This window comes from Oncorhynchus mykiss, chromosome 10 (genome assembly GCF_013265735.2).
Source record: "Oncorhynchus mykiss isolate Arlee chromosome 10, USDA_OmykA_1.1, whole genome shotgun sequence".
NCBI classification, from domain to species: Eukaryota; Metazoa; Chordata; class Actinopteri; order Salmoniformes; family Salmonidae; genus Oncorhynchus; species Oncorhynchus mykiss.
This window is the reverse complement of record NC_048574.1, coordinates 69767292-69780686: the sequence shown is the minus strand read 5'-3', so window position 1 is coordinate 69780686 and position 13395 is coordinate 69767292. Positions and strand designations below refer to the sequence as shown.

Here is a 13395-nt window from a genome sequence, read left to right as displayed (position 1 = left end):
CACTAGTCTTCACTGTGACACCAAACAGGACGTTTCCCCCAGGGCTATACTGTAGCCTGAGGCCTCAAAATCACTTAGAGAGGCAGGGGAGGAAAAGAAACACGGACTATGTGTTTTTCCTCGCTCTGGAGCAGGCCAGATCTCTCTCTCTCTCTCTCTCTCTCTCTCTCTCACTCGCTCATCGGTTCATCTCTCTCTCTCTGACATGTCTCCAAACTGAGAGGTTTGAGCAGACGGAGAATGCCGAAAAGCCAGAGATAGCGAGGGAGAGAGAAGTCGATAACTTGCCTATAGATAAATACTTAATGATCGACCATGGAGGGAGTGAAAGTAAGGCGTTCGTGTGATGATGTGGCTTATCCCTAATTACGGCCCTGATGGGACCCTGGCTATGATTCATTAATAAAGGAGTGAACTCGAGGTCCGCGGATGCGTCTTTGCATTGCGGGGTCTCGCTGATAAAATAAAACATCAAATCCAACTCCGAGAGCGGGGGAACCATCAAAGGAGGCTGGGATCAGATGTAATGGATGTTGTAGTGAAGTGTGTTCTCATTAGGAGGCCTGTCATTAAAGGGAGAATCTGCGTGGCCCCTGTTACCTGCCTCACAGTTAGCCCCGGCCCTCACAGCCTCACAGCACAGGTGACCTTGTCAATCAGACATGCGTGAGAGCCACATGGGGGGGGCCACAGTGGAGCTGCGCAGCGGAGGCCCCAACCAAGCACAGAATAGCACTGACTTTACATTCTACATATTCATCCCATCTCATCCTCCTCAAAACCCCATGCTACTTTTTTTTCTCCTCTCTCTTTCCCTCTCTCTCCTTCTCTCCCTCTCTTCATCCGTCGGTGTTGTTTATCTGGCCCTGTGACTCCTGCCCCCCCTCTTCTTTGTTCAGGATGTGAAGGAGGAGAGGGGGAGGAGAGAAGAGGCCCTGGAGGAGGAGAAGGAGGCATTAGAGTCCTGCTGCTCTGCCCTGCGAGGCGACCTGGAGCAGGCACAGAGGCAGGAGAGGAGGCACGGAGAGGAGAAGGAGGCATTAGAGTCCTGCTGCTCTGCCCTGCGAGGCGACCTGGAGCAGGCACAGAGGCAGGAGAGGAGACACGGAGAGGAGAGAGACTCCGCGGATGCCAAAGTCAAGGTAACACAAAAAGAGATGCCATGTGGAGGGGGGAACTGGGGACCAACCCATGTGTATATATATACACACACACACACACACACACACACACACACACACACACACACACACACACACACACACACACACACACACACACACACACACACACACACACACACACACACACACACACACAGACAGACAGACAGACAGACAGAGGAAGGGTTCTGTTTCTTCTACACACCTTGAACCTCCTTATTTCTCCCTCCTCAATATATGAATGTCAAATAATTCCTCTCTCAAAGCACACATTTTAAATATTGATGGCCCTGTTCCGGGGGTGGGAGAAATAATTACTTTTAACATTTTGGACCCAAGTCTCGTCTGGTGAGGAAAAGAAGAAGCCGAGCCCCGGCCAAGTCCCCCGATGTGATCACTGGACGACTGCAGTGTTTTAGTCCTCTCCTTATTCGTGTAGCTTATTAGCAGAATCAGTGATATGCATCTCTCCCCCTCGTCATTATTATGTATCAACTTTACTCTCTCACTCTAATCCGCCTCGCAACAAAAGAATCACCACAGCAGCACGTTGGACACATGTTGTTCAAACAGTCAGACAACCAATCAGTGTCAACCCACAGGAGACCGCCACTACCACCACTACCCTTCCCACTCTCCTCTTGGAACAGAACACAACTGCCCATCAATAGTAGAGTTTGGGGGGGGGGGGGCTCCGTGGACGCACACAGCACAGAGGCTCGAACACGCACTCACAGACAGACACACTCCGCTGACGCACACAGCACAACTCTTCTCAGTACGAGCCAACAGTCATTTCTCATCAGCGCTCATCCAGTCAAGTGCATGAGCGACACAATAGACAGAAAGAGAGACAGGCAGACAGAGAGAGAGAGAGACAGGTAGACAGACAGAGAGAGAGAGAGAGACAGGCAGGCAGACAGAGAGAGACAGGTAGACAGACAGAGAGAGAGACAGGTAGACAGACAGAGAGAGAGACAGGTAGACAGACAGAGAGAGAGACAGGTAGACAGAGAGAGAGAGACAGGTAGACAGACAGAGAGAGAGACAGGTAGTCAGACAGAGAGAGAAACAGGTAGACAGAGAGAGAGACAGGCAGGCAGACAGAGAGAGAGAGACAGGTAGACAGAGAGAGAGACAGGTAGACAGACAGAGAGAGAGACAGGCAGGCAGACAGAGAGAGAGAGAGAGCGACAGGCAGACAGACAGAGAGAGAGGCAGGCAGAGAGAGAGAGGCAGGCAGAGAGAGACAGGTAGACAGAGAGAGAGAGAGAGAGAGAGAGACAGGCAGAGAGAGAGAGAGACAGGCAGACAGAGAGAGACAGGCAGACAGAGAGAGAGAGAGCGACAGGCAGACAGACAGAGAGAGGCAGGCAGAGAGAGAGAGGCAGGCAGAGAGAGACAGGTAGACAGAGAGAGAGAGAGAGAGAGAGACAGGCAGAGAGAGAGAGAGACAGGCAGACAGAGAGAGACAGGCAGACAGAGAGAGACAGGCAGGCAGAGAGAGAGACAGGCAGGCAGAGAGAGAGACAGGCAGGCAGACAGAGAGAGAGGCAGACAGAGAGAGAGACAGGTAGACAGAGAGAGAGAGAGAGAGAGAGAGACAGGCAGGCAGAGAGAGAGGCAGGCAGAGAGAGAGACAGGCAGGCAGACAGAGAGAGAGGCAGACAGACAGAGAGAGAGGCAGACAGACAGAGAGAGAGGCAGACAGACAGAGAGAGAGGCAGACAGACAGAGAGAGAGGCAGACAGAGAGAGAGACAGGTAGAAAGAGAGAGAGAGAGAGAGACAGGCAGGCAGAGAGAGGCAGACAGGCAGGCAGAGAGAGAGGGAGGCAGACAGAGAGAGTGACAGGCAGACAGAGAGAGAGATAGAGAGAGACAGGTAGAGAGGGAGGGAAGGAGGAGGAGAGAGAAAGAGAGGGCTTTGAATAAGTCAGGGCCAGGGTGTAATTATGACAGGGCCAGTCCCTAGTAACAACTCCACTACGCACATCAATCACATTACCAGACACAGACAGACAGACAGTCACCTGGCTCTGCTCCTGACCAGGCTTTAATACCATGCAACTCTGAGAGATGGGTGGAACACATGGAATGCACAAGGATTCCACACCAATTTAGAACGATAAGTCTGTTCAAGATTGGAACATTAAAAAGTTACAAGAAGTCACAACTATGCACTGATATTGTTTATGTACTAGTAGTGTTATCGCTACATCCTTAGCGCCATCTTTCACGGTGGCTAATTTGCTGCCATTAAATTGCGGCCATTAATTTCACCGGCGTCGGTGATTGAAGCTGTTTTTAATTACAGTCAGACTTGTCCCGATGCCCCCTGTGTGTTTGATGCCAGGCGGCCGGGTCTGCCCTGCTGTAATTGTAGCCTCTCGTTAAAAGGAGAGAGTCTCTTGTGAAGTTTTAAGATGACCCTCAGTGCTCAGACACTCTCAGACCTCTTATCTCTCTGGCTCTTAATGGTAAGAGTTGTTTGGCCATTAGTGGAGTCCAGCAACACAACATCAACACGTAACGTCGTAGAGGACTCCGTCAGGGTAGAGACGGGTCACACACTGTGTCCTGGCCTCTGGCCGTTGTTTTCACGTGGACTTTTGTATTAGCACATCTACGCCGTTCTGAAGCTCATTTAGGAACAGGAACACCAAGCCTTTACCAAATCCACTGAGGAATACAAACGGTCACCGTCATTTGTTGAACAAACACAAAACAGAGTCGCTTCCTCTAGACCAATTCCCTGGAGGGCCTAGTGTCTGCTGCTTTTAGGCTTTTCCTTTTAGTGAAGACCTAGACAACCAGGTGAGGGGAGTTCCTTACTAATCAGTGACCTAAATTCATCAATCAAGTATAATGGAGGAGCGAAAACCCACAGACACTCGGTCCTCCGTGGAATGAGTTTGACACCTGTGGTCTGTGGACTTTACAGCATGTTTTTGTGACGACTGTTGCTGTAAACAGACACAAGTACATTTGATTAGTTGATTGATTGACTGATAGTACTCTTCTTGTCCTCCACCATGGCAGGAGATGGAGGGTGATCTGAGCGATGCCCAGCGGCAGGTGGCAGACCTTCAGGGCCAGTGCAGCAGCCTGGCAGACCTCCTCTCCTCCAGGCAGAAGGAGGTGGCACAGAGGGACCAACACGTCACCCAACTCAGGTCAGATAATAAAACCTTATAAAAATACATTGTATGTGACAGATGCCTTTCAGGTCACTCTTGGACACCTTGCATTAAAAATAAATGTAAACTGCTGTGCGATGTGCCATGACGTCTGTGATTTGGCATCGTCATGGATACAATGCACAATGACGTAAATCACAGGCAATATTTTTCATGCATTCAAATTGGTCTGTCATGTTGGTTTTGTATACCTTGTAAGTATAAATTGGTCTGTCATGTTAGTTTTGTATACCTTGTAAGTATAAATTGGTCTGTCATGTTGGTTTTGTATACCTTGTAAGTATAAATTGGTCTGTCATGTTGGTTTTGTATACCATGTAAGTATAAATTGTACAGTGAAATGACCCTCAATTAAAATATGTCCAATATCAATTTATAATCTTGCTAAATTAGATTTACTTTTATGTGGCTTTCATTATCCACAAAAGTCTCAGTTAAACCCGTTTAGAGTAGTGTGTGCGAGAGTGTGTGCGACAGTGTGTGCGAGAGGCTCTAGCCGTCTCTCCACCCCGAGGCTCTGAGGCGACACGCACATCCTCGTCTAGAACCAGTTGATAAGCCCTGCATACCAGATGTGCTTTGGAGAGCTTTGTAGAGGCAGAGTCAGGGAGAGAGGAGGGGAAATGGTGCAGGCTTTGGCTAAGCTTTAGTCAATATGATAAAACGGTGAAAACCCAGGAGCCTTTGTGGGTAATCTCACCTTTTTTAACTACTCTGTGTCTTAACGTGGTGTCACTGAGAGATGTCAGCCAGTCACATCCGGCTCAGGGAAACGCTCTGTGTGTTAGAAGTGATTGAAGATGTCATTGTACTTTAGTAACGTCTTGTGTCATTATGCCACAAATTCTTTATGTTTTGAATATGTTTGTATAGTAGGTATTTGATGTTGCGTTGTGCATGTGTTTCTACGCAGGCGTGAGCTGCAGGAGGTGCAGGCCCTGTACAGACAGAGTAGTGAACATGCTGCAGAGCAGGCCCAGCTCATCCAGCAGCTAGAAGGACTCAACCTGGACACACAGAGAGTCTTACGCAACCAGGAAGAGGCTCACACTGCAGACACCACCTCTTATCAGAAGGTGACTAACTATACTATATATTACCACTCTATTCATTTACACTACAATACCCAGAGTCCTCTGTAACCAGGAAGAGGCTCACACTGCAGACACCACCTCTTATCAGAAGGTGACTAACTATACTATATATTACCACTCTATTCATTTACACTACAATACCCAGAGTCCTCTGTAACCAGGAAGAGGCTCACACTGCAGACACCACCTCTTATCAGGAGGTGACTAACTATACTATATATTACCACTCTATTCATTTACACTACAATACCCAGAGTCCTCTGTAACCAGGAAGAGGCTCACACTGCAGACACCACCTCTTATCAGAAGGTGACTAACTATACTATATATTACCACTCTATTCATTTACACTACAATACCCAGAGTCCTCTGTAACCAGGAAGAGGCTCACACTGCAGACACCACCTCTTATCAGAAGGTGACTAACTATACTATATATTACCACTCTATTCATTTACACTACAATACCCAGAGTCCTCTGTAACCAGGAAGAGGCTCACACTGCAGACACCACCTCTTATCAGAAGGTGACTAACTATACTATATATTACCACTCTATTCATTTACACTACAATACCCAGAGTCCTCTGTAACCAGGAAGAGGCTCACACTGCAGACACCACCTCTTATCAGAAGGTGACTAACTATACTATATATTACCACTCTATTCATTTACACTACAATACCCAGAGTCCTCTGTAACCAGGAAGAGGCTCACACTGCAGACACCACCTCTTATCAGAAGGTGACTAACTATACTATATATTACCACTCTATTCATTTACACTACAATACCCACAGTCCTCTGCAACCAGGAAGAGGCTCACACTGCAGACACCACCTCTTATCAGAAGGTGACTAACTATACTATATATTACCACTCTATTCATTTACACTACAATACCCACAGTCCTCTGCAACCAGGAAGAGGCTCACACAGCAGACACCACCTGCTATTAGCTATTAGTAACAACACAGTACTAATACACTCTACCCATAGCACACAGTACTAACACACAGTACTAACACACAGTACTAACACACAGTACTAACACACTCTACCCATAGCACACAGTACTAATACACTCTACCCATAGCACACAGTACTAACACACAGTACTAACACACAGTACTAACACACAGTACCCATAGCACACAGTACTAATACACAGTACTAACAAACAGTACTAACACACACTACCCATAGCACACAGTACTAACACACAGTACTAATACACTCTCCCCCTAGCACACAGTACTAACACACAGTACTAATACACTCTCCCCCTAGCACACAGTACTAACACACACTACCCATAGCACACAGTACTAACACACTCTACCCATAGCACACAGTACTAACACACACTACACATAGCACACAGTACTAATACACTCTACCCATAGCACACAGTACTAACACACAGTACTAACACACTACCCATAGCACACAGTACTAACACACTCTACCCATAGCACACAGTACTAACACACACTACCCATAGCATACAGTACTAACACACAGTATTAACACACACACTACACATAGCACACAGTACTAACACACAGTACTAATACACTCTACCCATAGCACACAGTACTAATACACACAACCCATAGCACACAGTACTAACACACAGTACTAATACACTCTACCCATAGTACACAGTACTAATACACACAACCCATCGTACACAGTACTAATACACTCTACCCATAGCACACAGTACTAACACACTCTACCCATAGCACACAGTACTAACACACAGTACTAATACACTCTACCCATAGCACACAGTACTAACACACAGTACTAATACACTCTACCCATAGTACACAGTACTAATACACACAACCCATAGTACACAGTACTAATACACTCTACCCATAGCACACAGTACTAACACACTCTACCCATAGCACACAGTACTAACACACTCTACCCATAGCACACCGTACTAACACACAGTACTAATACACTCTACCCATAGCACACAGTACTAATACACACAACCCATAGCACACAGTACTAACACACAGTACTAACACACACTACCCATAGCACACAGTACTAACACACCGTACAAACACACAGTACTAACACACAGTACTAACACACAGTACTAATACACACAACCCGTAGCACACAGTACTAACACACATTACTAACACACACTACCCATAGCACACAGTACTAACACACTCTACCCATAGCACACAGTACTAACACACAGTACTAATACACTCTACCCATAGCACACAGTACTAACACACAGTACTAATACACTCTACCCATAGTACACAGTACTAATACACACAACCCATAGTACACAGTACTAATACACTCTACCCATAGCACACAGTACTAATACACTCTACCCATAGCACACAGTACTAATACACAGTACTAATACACTCTACCCATAGCACACAGTACTAACACACAGTACTAACACACACTACCCATAGCACACAGTACTAACACACAGTACTAATACACTCTACCCATAGCACACAGTACTAACACACAGTACTAATACACTCTACCCATAGCCCACAGTACTAATACACTCTACCCATAGCCCACAGTACTAATACACTCTACCCATAGCACACAGTACTAACACACTCTACCCATAGCACATAGTACTAATACACACAACCCGTAGCACACAGTACTAACACACATTACTAACACACACTACCCATAGCACACAGTACTAACACACTCTACCCATAGCACACAGTACTAACACACAGTACTAATACACTCTACCCATAGTACACAGTACTAATACACACAACCCATAGTACACAGTACTACTACACTCTACCCATAGCACACAGTACTAATACACTCTACCCATAGCACATAGTACTAACACACCGTACTAACACACCGTACTAACACACAGTACTAACACACAGTACTAACACACTCTACCCATAGCACACAGTACTACTACACAGTACTAATACACTCTACCCATAGCACACAGTACTAACACACAGTACTAACACACACTACCCATAGCACACAGTACTAACACACAGTACTAATACACTCTACCCATAGCACACAGTACTAACACACAGTACTAATACACTCTACCCATAGCCCACAGTACTAATACACTCTACCCATAGCCCACAGTACTAATACACTCTACCCATAGCACACAGTACTAACACACTCTACCCATAGCACACAGTACTAACACACAGTACTAATACTTCCGGCGCCGACAGAGATGGCCGCCTCGCTTCGCGTTCCTAGGAAACTATGCAGTTTTTTGTTTTTTTACGTGATATTTCTTACATTAGTACCCCAGGTCATCTTAGGTTTCATTACATACAGTCGAGAAGAACTACTAAGATAAGATCAGCGTCAACTCACCATCAGTACGACCAAGAATATGTTTTTCGCGACGCGGATCCTGTGTTCTGCCTTACAAACAGGACAACGGAGTGGATCCCATGCAGCGACCCAAAAAACGACTCCGAAAAAGAGGGAAACGAGGCGGTCTTCTGGTCAGACTCCGGAGACGGGCACACCGTGCACCATTCCCTAGCATTCTTCTTGCCAATGTCCAGTCTCTTGACAACAAGGTTGATGAAATCCGAGCAAGGGTAGCATTCCAGAGGGACATCAGAGACTGTAACGTTCTTTGCTTCACGGAAACGTGGCTTACTGGAGAGACGCTATCCGAGGCGGTGCAGCCAACAGGTTTCTCCACGCATCGCGCAGACAGAAACAAACATATTTCTGGTAAGAAGAGGGGCGGGGGCGTATGCCTTATGACTAACGTGACATGGTGTGATGAAAGAAACATACAGGAACTCAAATCCTTCTGTTCACCTGATTTAGAATTCCTCACAATCAAATGTAGACCGCATTATCTACCAAGAGAATTCTCTTCGATTATAATCACAGCCGTATATATCCCCCCCCAAGCAGACACATCGTTGGCTCTGAATGAACTTTATTTGACTCTTTGCAAACTGGAAACCATTTATCCGGAGGCTGCATTCATTGTAGCTGGGGATTTTAACAAGGCTAATCTGAAAACAAGACTCCCTAAATTTTATCAGCACATCGATTGCGCAACCAGGGGTGGAAAGACCTTGGATCATTGTTACTCTAACTTCCGCGACGCATATAAGGCCCTGCCCCGCCCCCCTTTCGGAAAAGCTGACCACGACTCCATTTTGTTGATCCCTGCCTACAGACAGAAACTAAAACAAGAGGCTCCCACGCTGAGGTCTGTCCAACGCTGGTCCGACCAAGCTGACTCCACACTCCAAGACTGCTTCCATCACGTGGACTGGGACATGTTTTGTATTGCGTCAGACAACAACATTGACGAATACGCTGATTCGGTGTGCGAGTTCATTAGAACGTGCGTTGAAGATGTCGTTCCCATAGCAACGATTAAAACATTCCCTAACCAGAAACCGTGGATTGATGGCAGCATTCGCGTGAAACTGAAAGCGCGACCCACTGCTTTTAATCAGGGCAAGGTGTCTGGTAACATGACCGAATACAAACAGTGCAGCTATTCCCTCCGCAAGGCTATCAAACAAGCTAAGCGCCAGTACAGAGACAAAGTAGAATCTCAATTCAACGGCTCAGACACAAAAGGCATGTGGCAGGGTCTACAGTCAATCACGGACTACAGGAAGAAATCCAGCCCAGTCACGGACCAGGATGTCCTGCTCCCAGGCAGACTAAATAACTTTTTTGCCCGCTTTGAGGACAATACAGTGCCACTGACACGGCCTGCAACGAAAACTTGCGGTCTCTCCTTCACTGCAGCCGAGGTGAGTAAGACATTTAAACGTGTTAACCCTCGCAAGGCTGCAGGCCCAGACGGCATCCCCAGCCGCGCCCTCAGAGCATGCGCAGACCAGCTGGCCGGTGTGTTTACGGACATATTCAATCAATCCCTATACCAGTCTGCTGTTCCCACATGCTTCAAGGGGGCCACCATTGTTCCTGTTCCCAAGAAAGCTAAGGTAACTGAGCTAAACGACTACCGCCCCGTAGCACTCACTTCCGTCATCATGAAGTGCTTTGAGAGACTAGTCAAGGACCATATCACCTCCACCCTACCTGACACCCTAGACCCACTCCAATTTGCTTACCGCCCAAATAGGTCCACAGACGATGCAATCTCAACCACACTGCTCACTGCCCTAACCCATCTGGACAAGAGGAATACCTATGTGAGAATGCTGTTCATTGACTACAGCTCGGCATTCAACACCATAGTACCCTCCAAGCTCGTCATCAAGCTCGAGACCCTGGGTCTCGACCCCGCCCTGTGCAACTGGGTACTGGACTTCCTGACGGGCCGCCCCCAGGTGGTGAGGGTAGGCAACAACATCTCCTCCCCGCTGATCCTCAACACTGGGGCCCCACAAGGGTGCGTTCTGAGCCCTCTCCTGTACTCCCTGTTCACCCACGACTGCGTGGCCACGCACGCCTCCAACTCAATCATCAAGTTTGCGGACGACACAACAGTGGTAGGCTTGATTACCAACAACGACGAGACGGCCTACAGGGAGGAGGTGAGGGCCCTCGGAGTGTGGTGTCAGGAAAATAACCTCACACTCAACGTCAACAAAACTAAGGAGATGATTGTGGACTTCAGGAAACAGCAGAGGGAACACCCCCCTATCCACATCGATGGAACAGTAGTGGAGAGGGTAGCAAGTTTTAAGTTCCTCGGCATACACATCACAGACACATCACAGACAGAACTGAATTGGTCCACTCACACAGACAGCATTGTGAAGAAGGCGCAGCAGCGCCTCTTCAACCTCAGGAGGCTGAAGAAATTTGGCTTGTCACCAAAAGCACTCACAAACTTCTACAGATGCACAATCGAGAGCATCCTGGCGGGCTGTATCACCGCCTGGTACGGCAACTGCTCCGCCCTCAACCGTAAGGCTCTCCAGAGGGTAGTGAGGTCTGCAAAACGCATCACCGGGAGCAAACTACCTGCCCTCCAGGACACCTACACCACCCGATGTCACAGGAAGGCCATAAAGATCATCAAGGACATCAACCACCCGAGCCACTGCCTGTTCACCCCGCTATCATCCAGAAGGCGAGGTCAGTACAGGTGCATCAAAGCTGGGACCGAGAGACTGAAAAACAGCTTCTATCTCAAGGCCATCAGACTGTTAAACAGCCACCACTAACATTGAGTGGCTGCTGCCAACACACTGACACTGACTCAACTCCAGCCACTTTAATAATGGGAAATGATGTAAATATATCACTAGCCACTTTAAACAATGCTACCTTATATAATGTTACTTACCCTACATTATTCATCTCATATGCATACGTATATACTGTACTCTATATCATCGACTGTATCCTTATGTAATACATGTATCACTAGCCACTTTAACTATGCCACTTTGTTTACATACTCATCTCATATGTATATACTGTACTCGATACCATCTACTGTATCTTGCCTATGCTGCTCTGTACCATCACTCATTCATATATCCTTATGTACATATTCTTTATCCCCTTACACTGTGTACAAGACAGTAGTTTTGGAATTGTTAGTTAGATTACTTGTTGGTTATTACTGCATTGTCGGAACTAGAAGCACAAGCATTTCGCTACACTCGCATTAACATCTGCTAACCATGTGTATGTGACAAATAAAATTTGATTTGATTTAATACACTCTACCCATAGCACACAGTACTAATACACACAACCCATAGCACACAGTACTAACACACAGTACTAACACACACTACCCATAGCACACAGTACTAACACACAGTACTAACACACAGTACTAACACACTCTACCCATAGCACACAGTACTAATACACAGTACTAATACACTCTACCCATAACACACAGTACTAATACACTCTACCCATAGTACACAGTACTAACACAAATACCAATACCACCTTTTATAATACGGTTACTTCACCACACGACATCACACTCAACCATACACCACCACACGACATCACACTCAACCATACACCACCACACGACATCACACTCAACCATACACCACCACACAACATCACATTCAACCATAAACCACCACACGACATCACACTCAACCATTCACTACCACACCATACACCACCACACAACATCACACTCAACCATACACTACCACACGACATCACACTCAACCATTCACTACCACACGACATAACACTCAACCATTCACTACCACACCATACACCACCACACGACATCACACTCAACCATACACTACCACACGACATCACACTCAACCATACACCACCACACAACATCACACTCAACCATACACCACCACACGACATCACACTCAACCATACACTAACACACGACATCACACTCAACCATACACTACCACATGACATCACACTCAACCATGCACTACCACACGACATCACACTCAACCATACACCACCACACGACATCACACTCAACCATACACCACCACACGACATCACACTCAACCATACACAACCACACGACATCACACTCAACCATACAATACCACACGACATCACACTCAACCATACAATACCACACGACATCACACTCAACCAGTCCCCCTAACACTCTAACAAACATGACCACAACGGAGACACCAGCTCCTATCAGTAAAATCACCATGAAATCACTAAAAACCACATCACCACCCCCCCCAAAACCACATCACCACCCCCCCCCAAAACCACATCACCACCCCCCCAAAACCAAATCACCAACCCCCCAAAACCACATCACCACCCCCCCCAAAACCACATCACCAACCCCCCAAAACCACATCACCACCCCCCCAAAACCAAATCACCACCCCCCCAAAACCACATCACCAACCCCCCAAAACCACATCACCAACCCCCCAAAACCACATCACCAACCCCCCAAAACCACATCACCAACCCC

The 13395-nt window shown here is 47.0% G+C and overlaps 1 protein-coding gene across 4 annotated transcripts in view; it reads left to right on the top strand.

The window, feature by feature from the left end:
• cntln (centlein, centrosomal protein) overlaps positions 1-13395 on the top strand; it is a 138263-nt gene that overhangs the window by 10561 nt on the left and 114307 nt on the right. For all 4 annotated transcript variants that reach the window (XM_036933761.1, XM_036933763.1, XM_036933764.1 and 1 more), the window contains 3 exons: positions 900-1142; positions 4204-4337; positions 5275-5437. In XM_036933761.1, coding sequence (XP_036789656.1) covers positions 900-1142; positions 4204-4337; positions 5275-5437 — 540 coding nt within the window. The remainder of the gene's footprint in view (positions 1-899; positions 1143-4203; positions 4338-5274; positions 5438-13395) is intronic.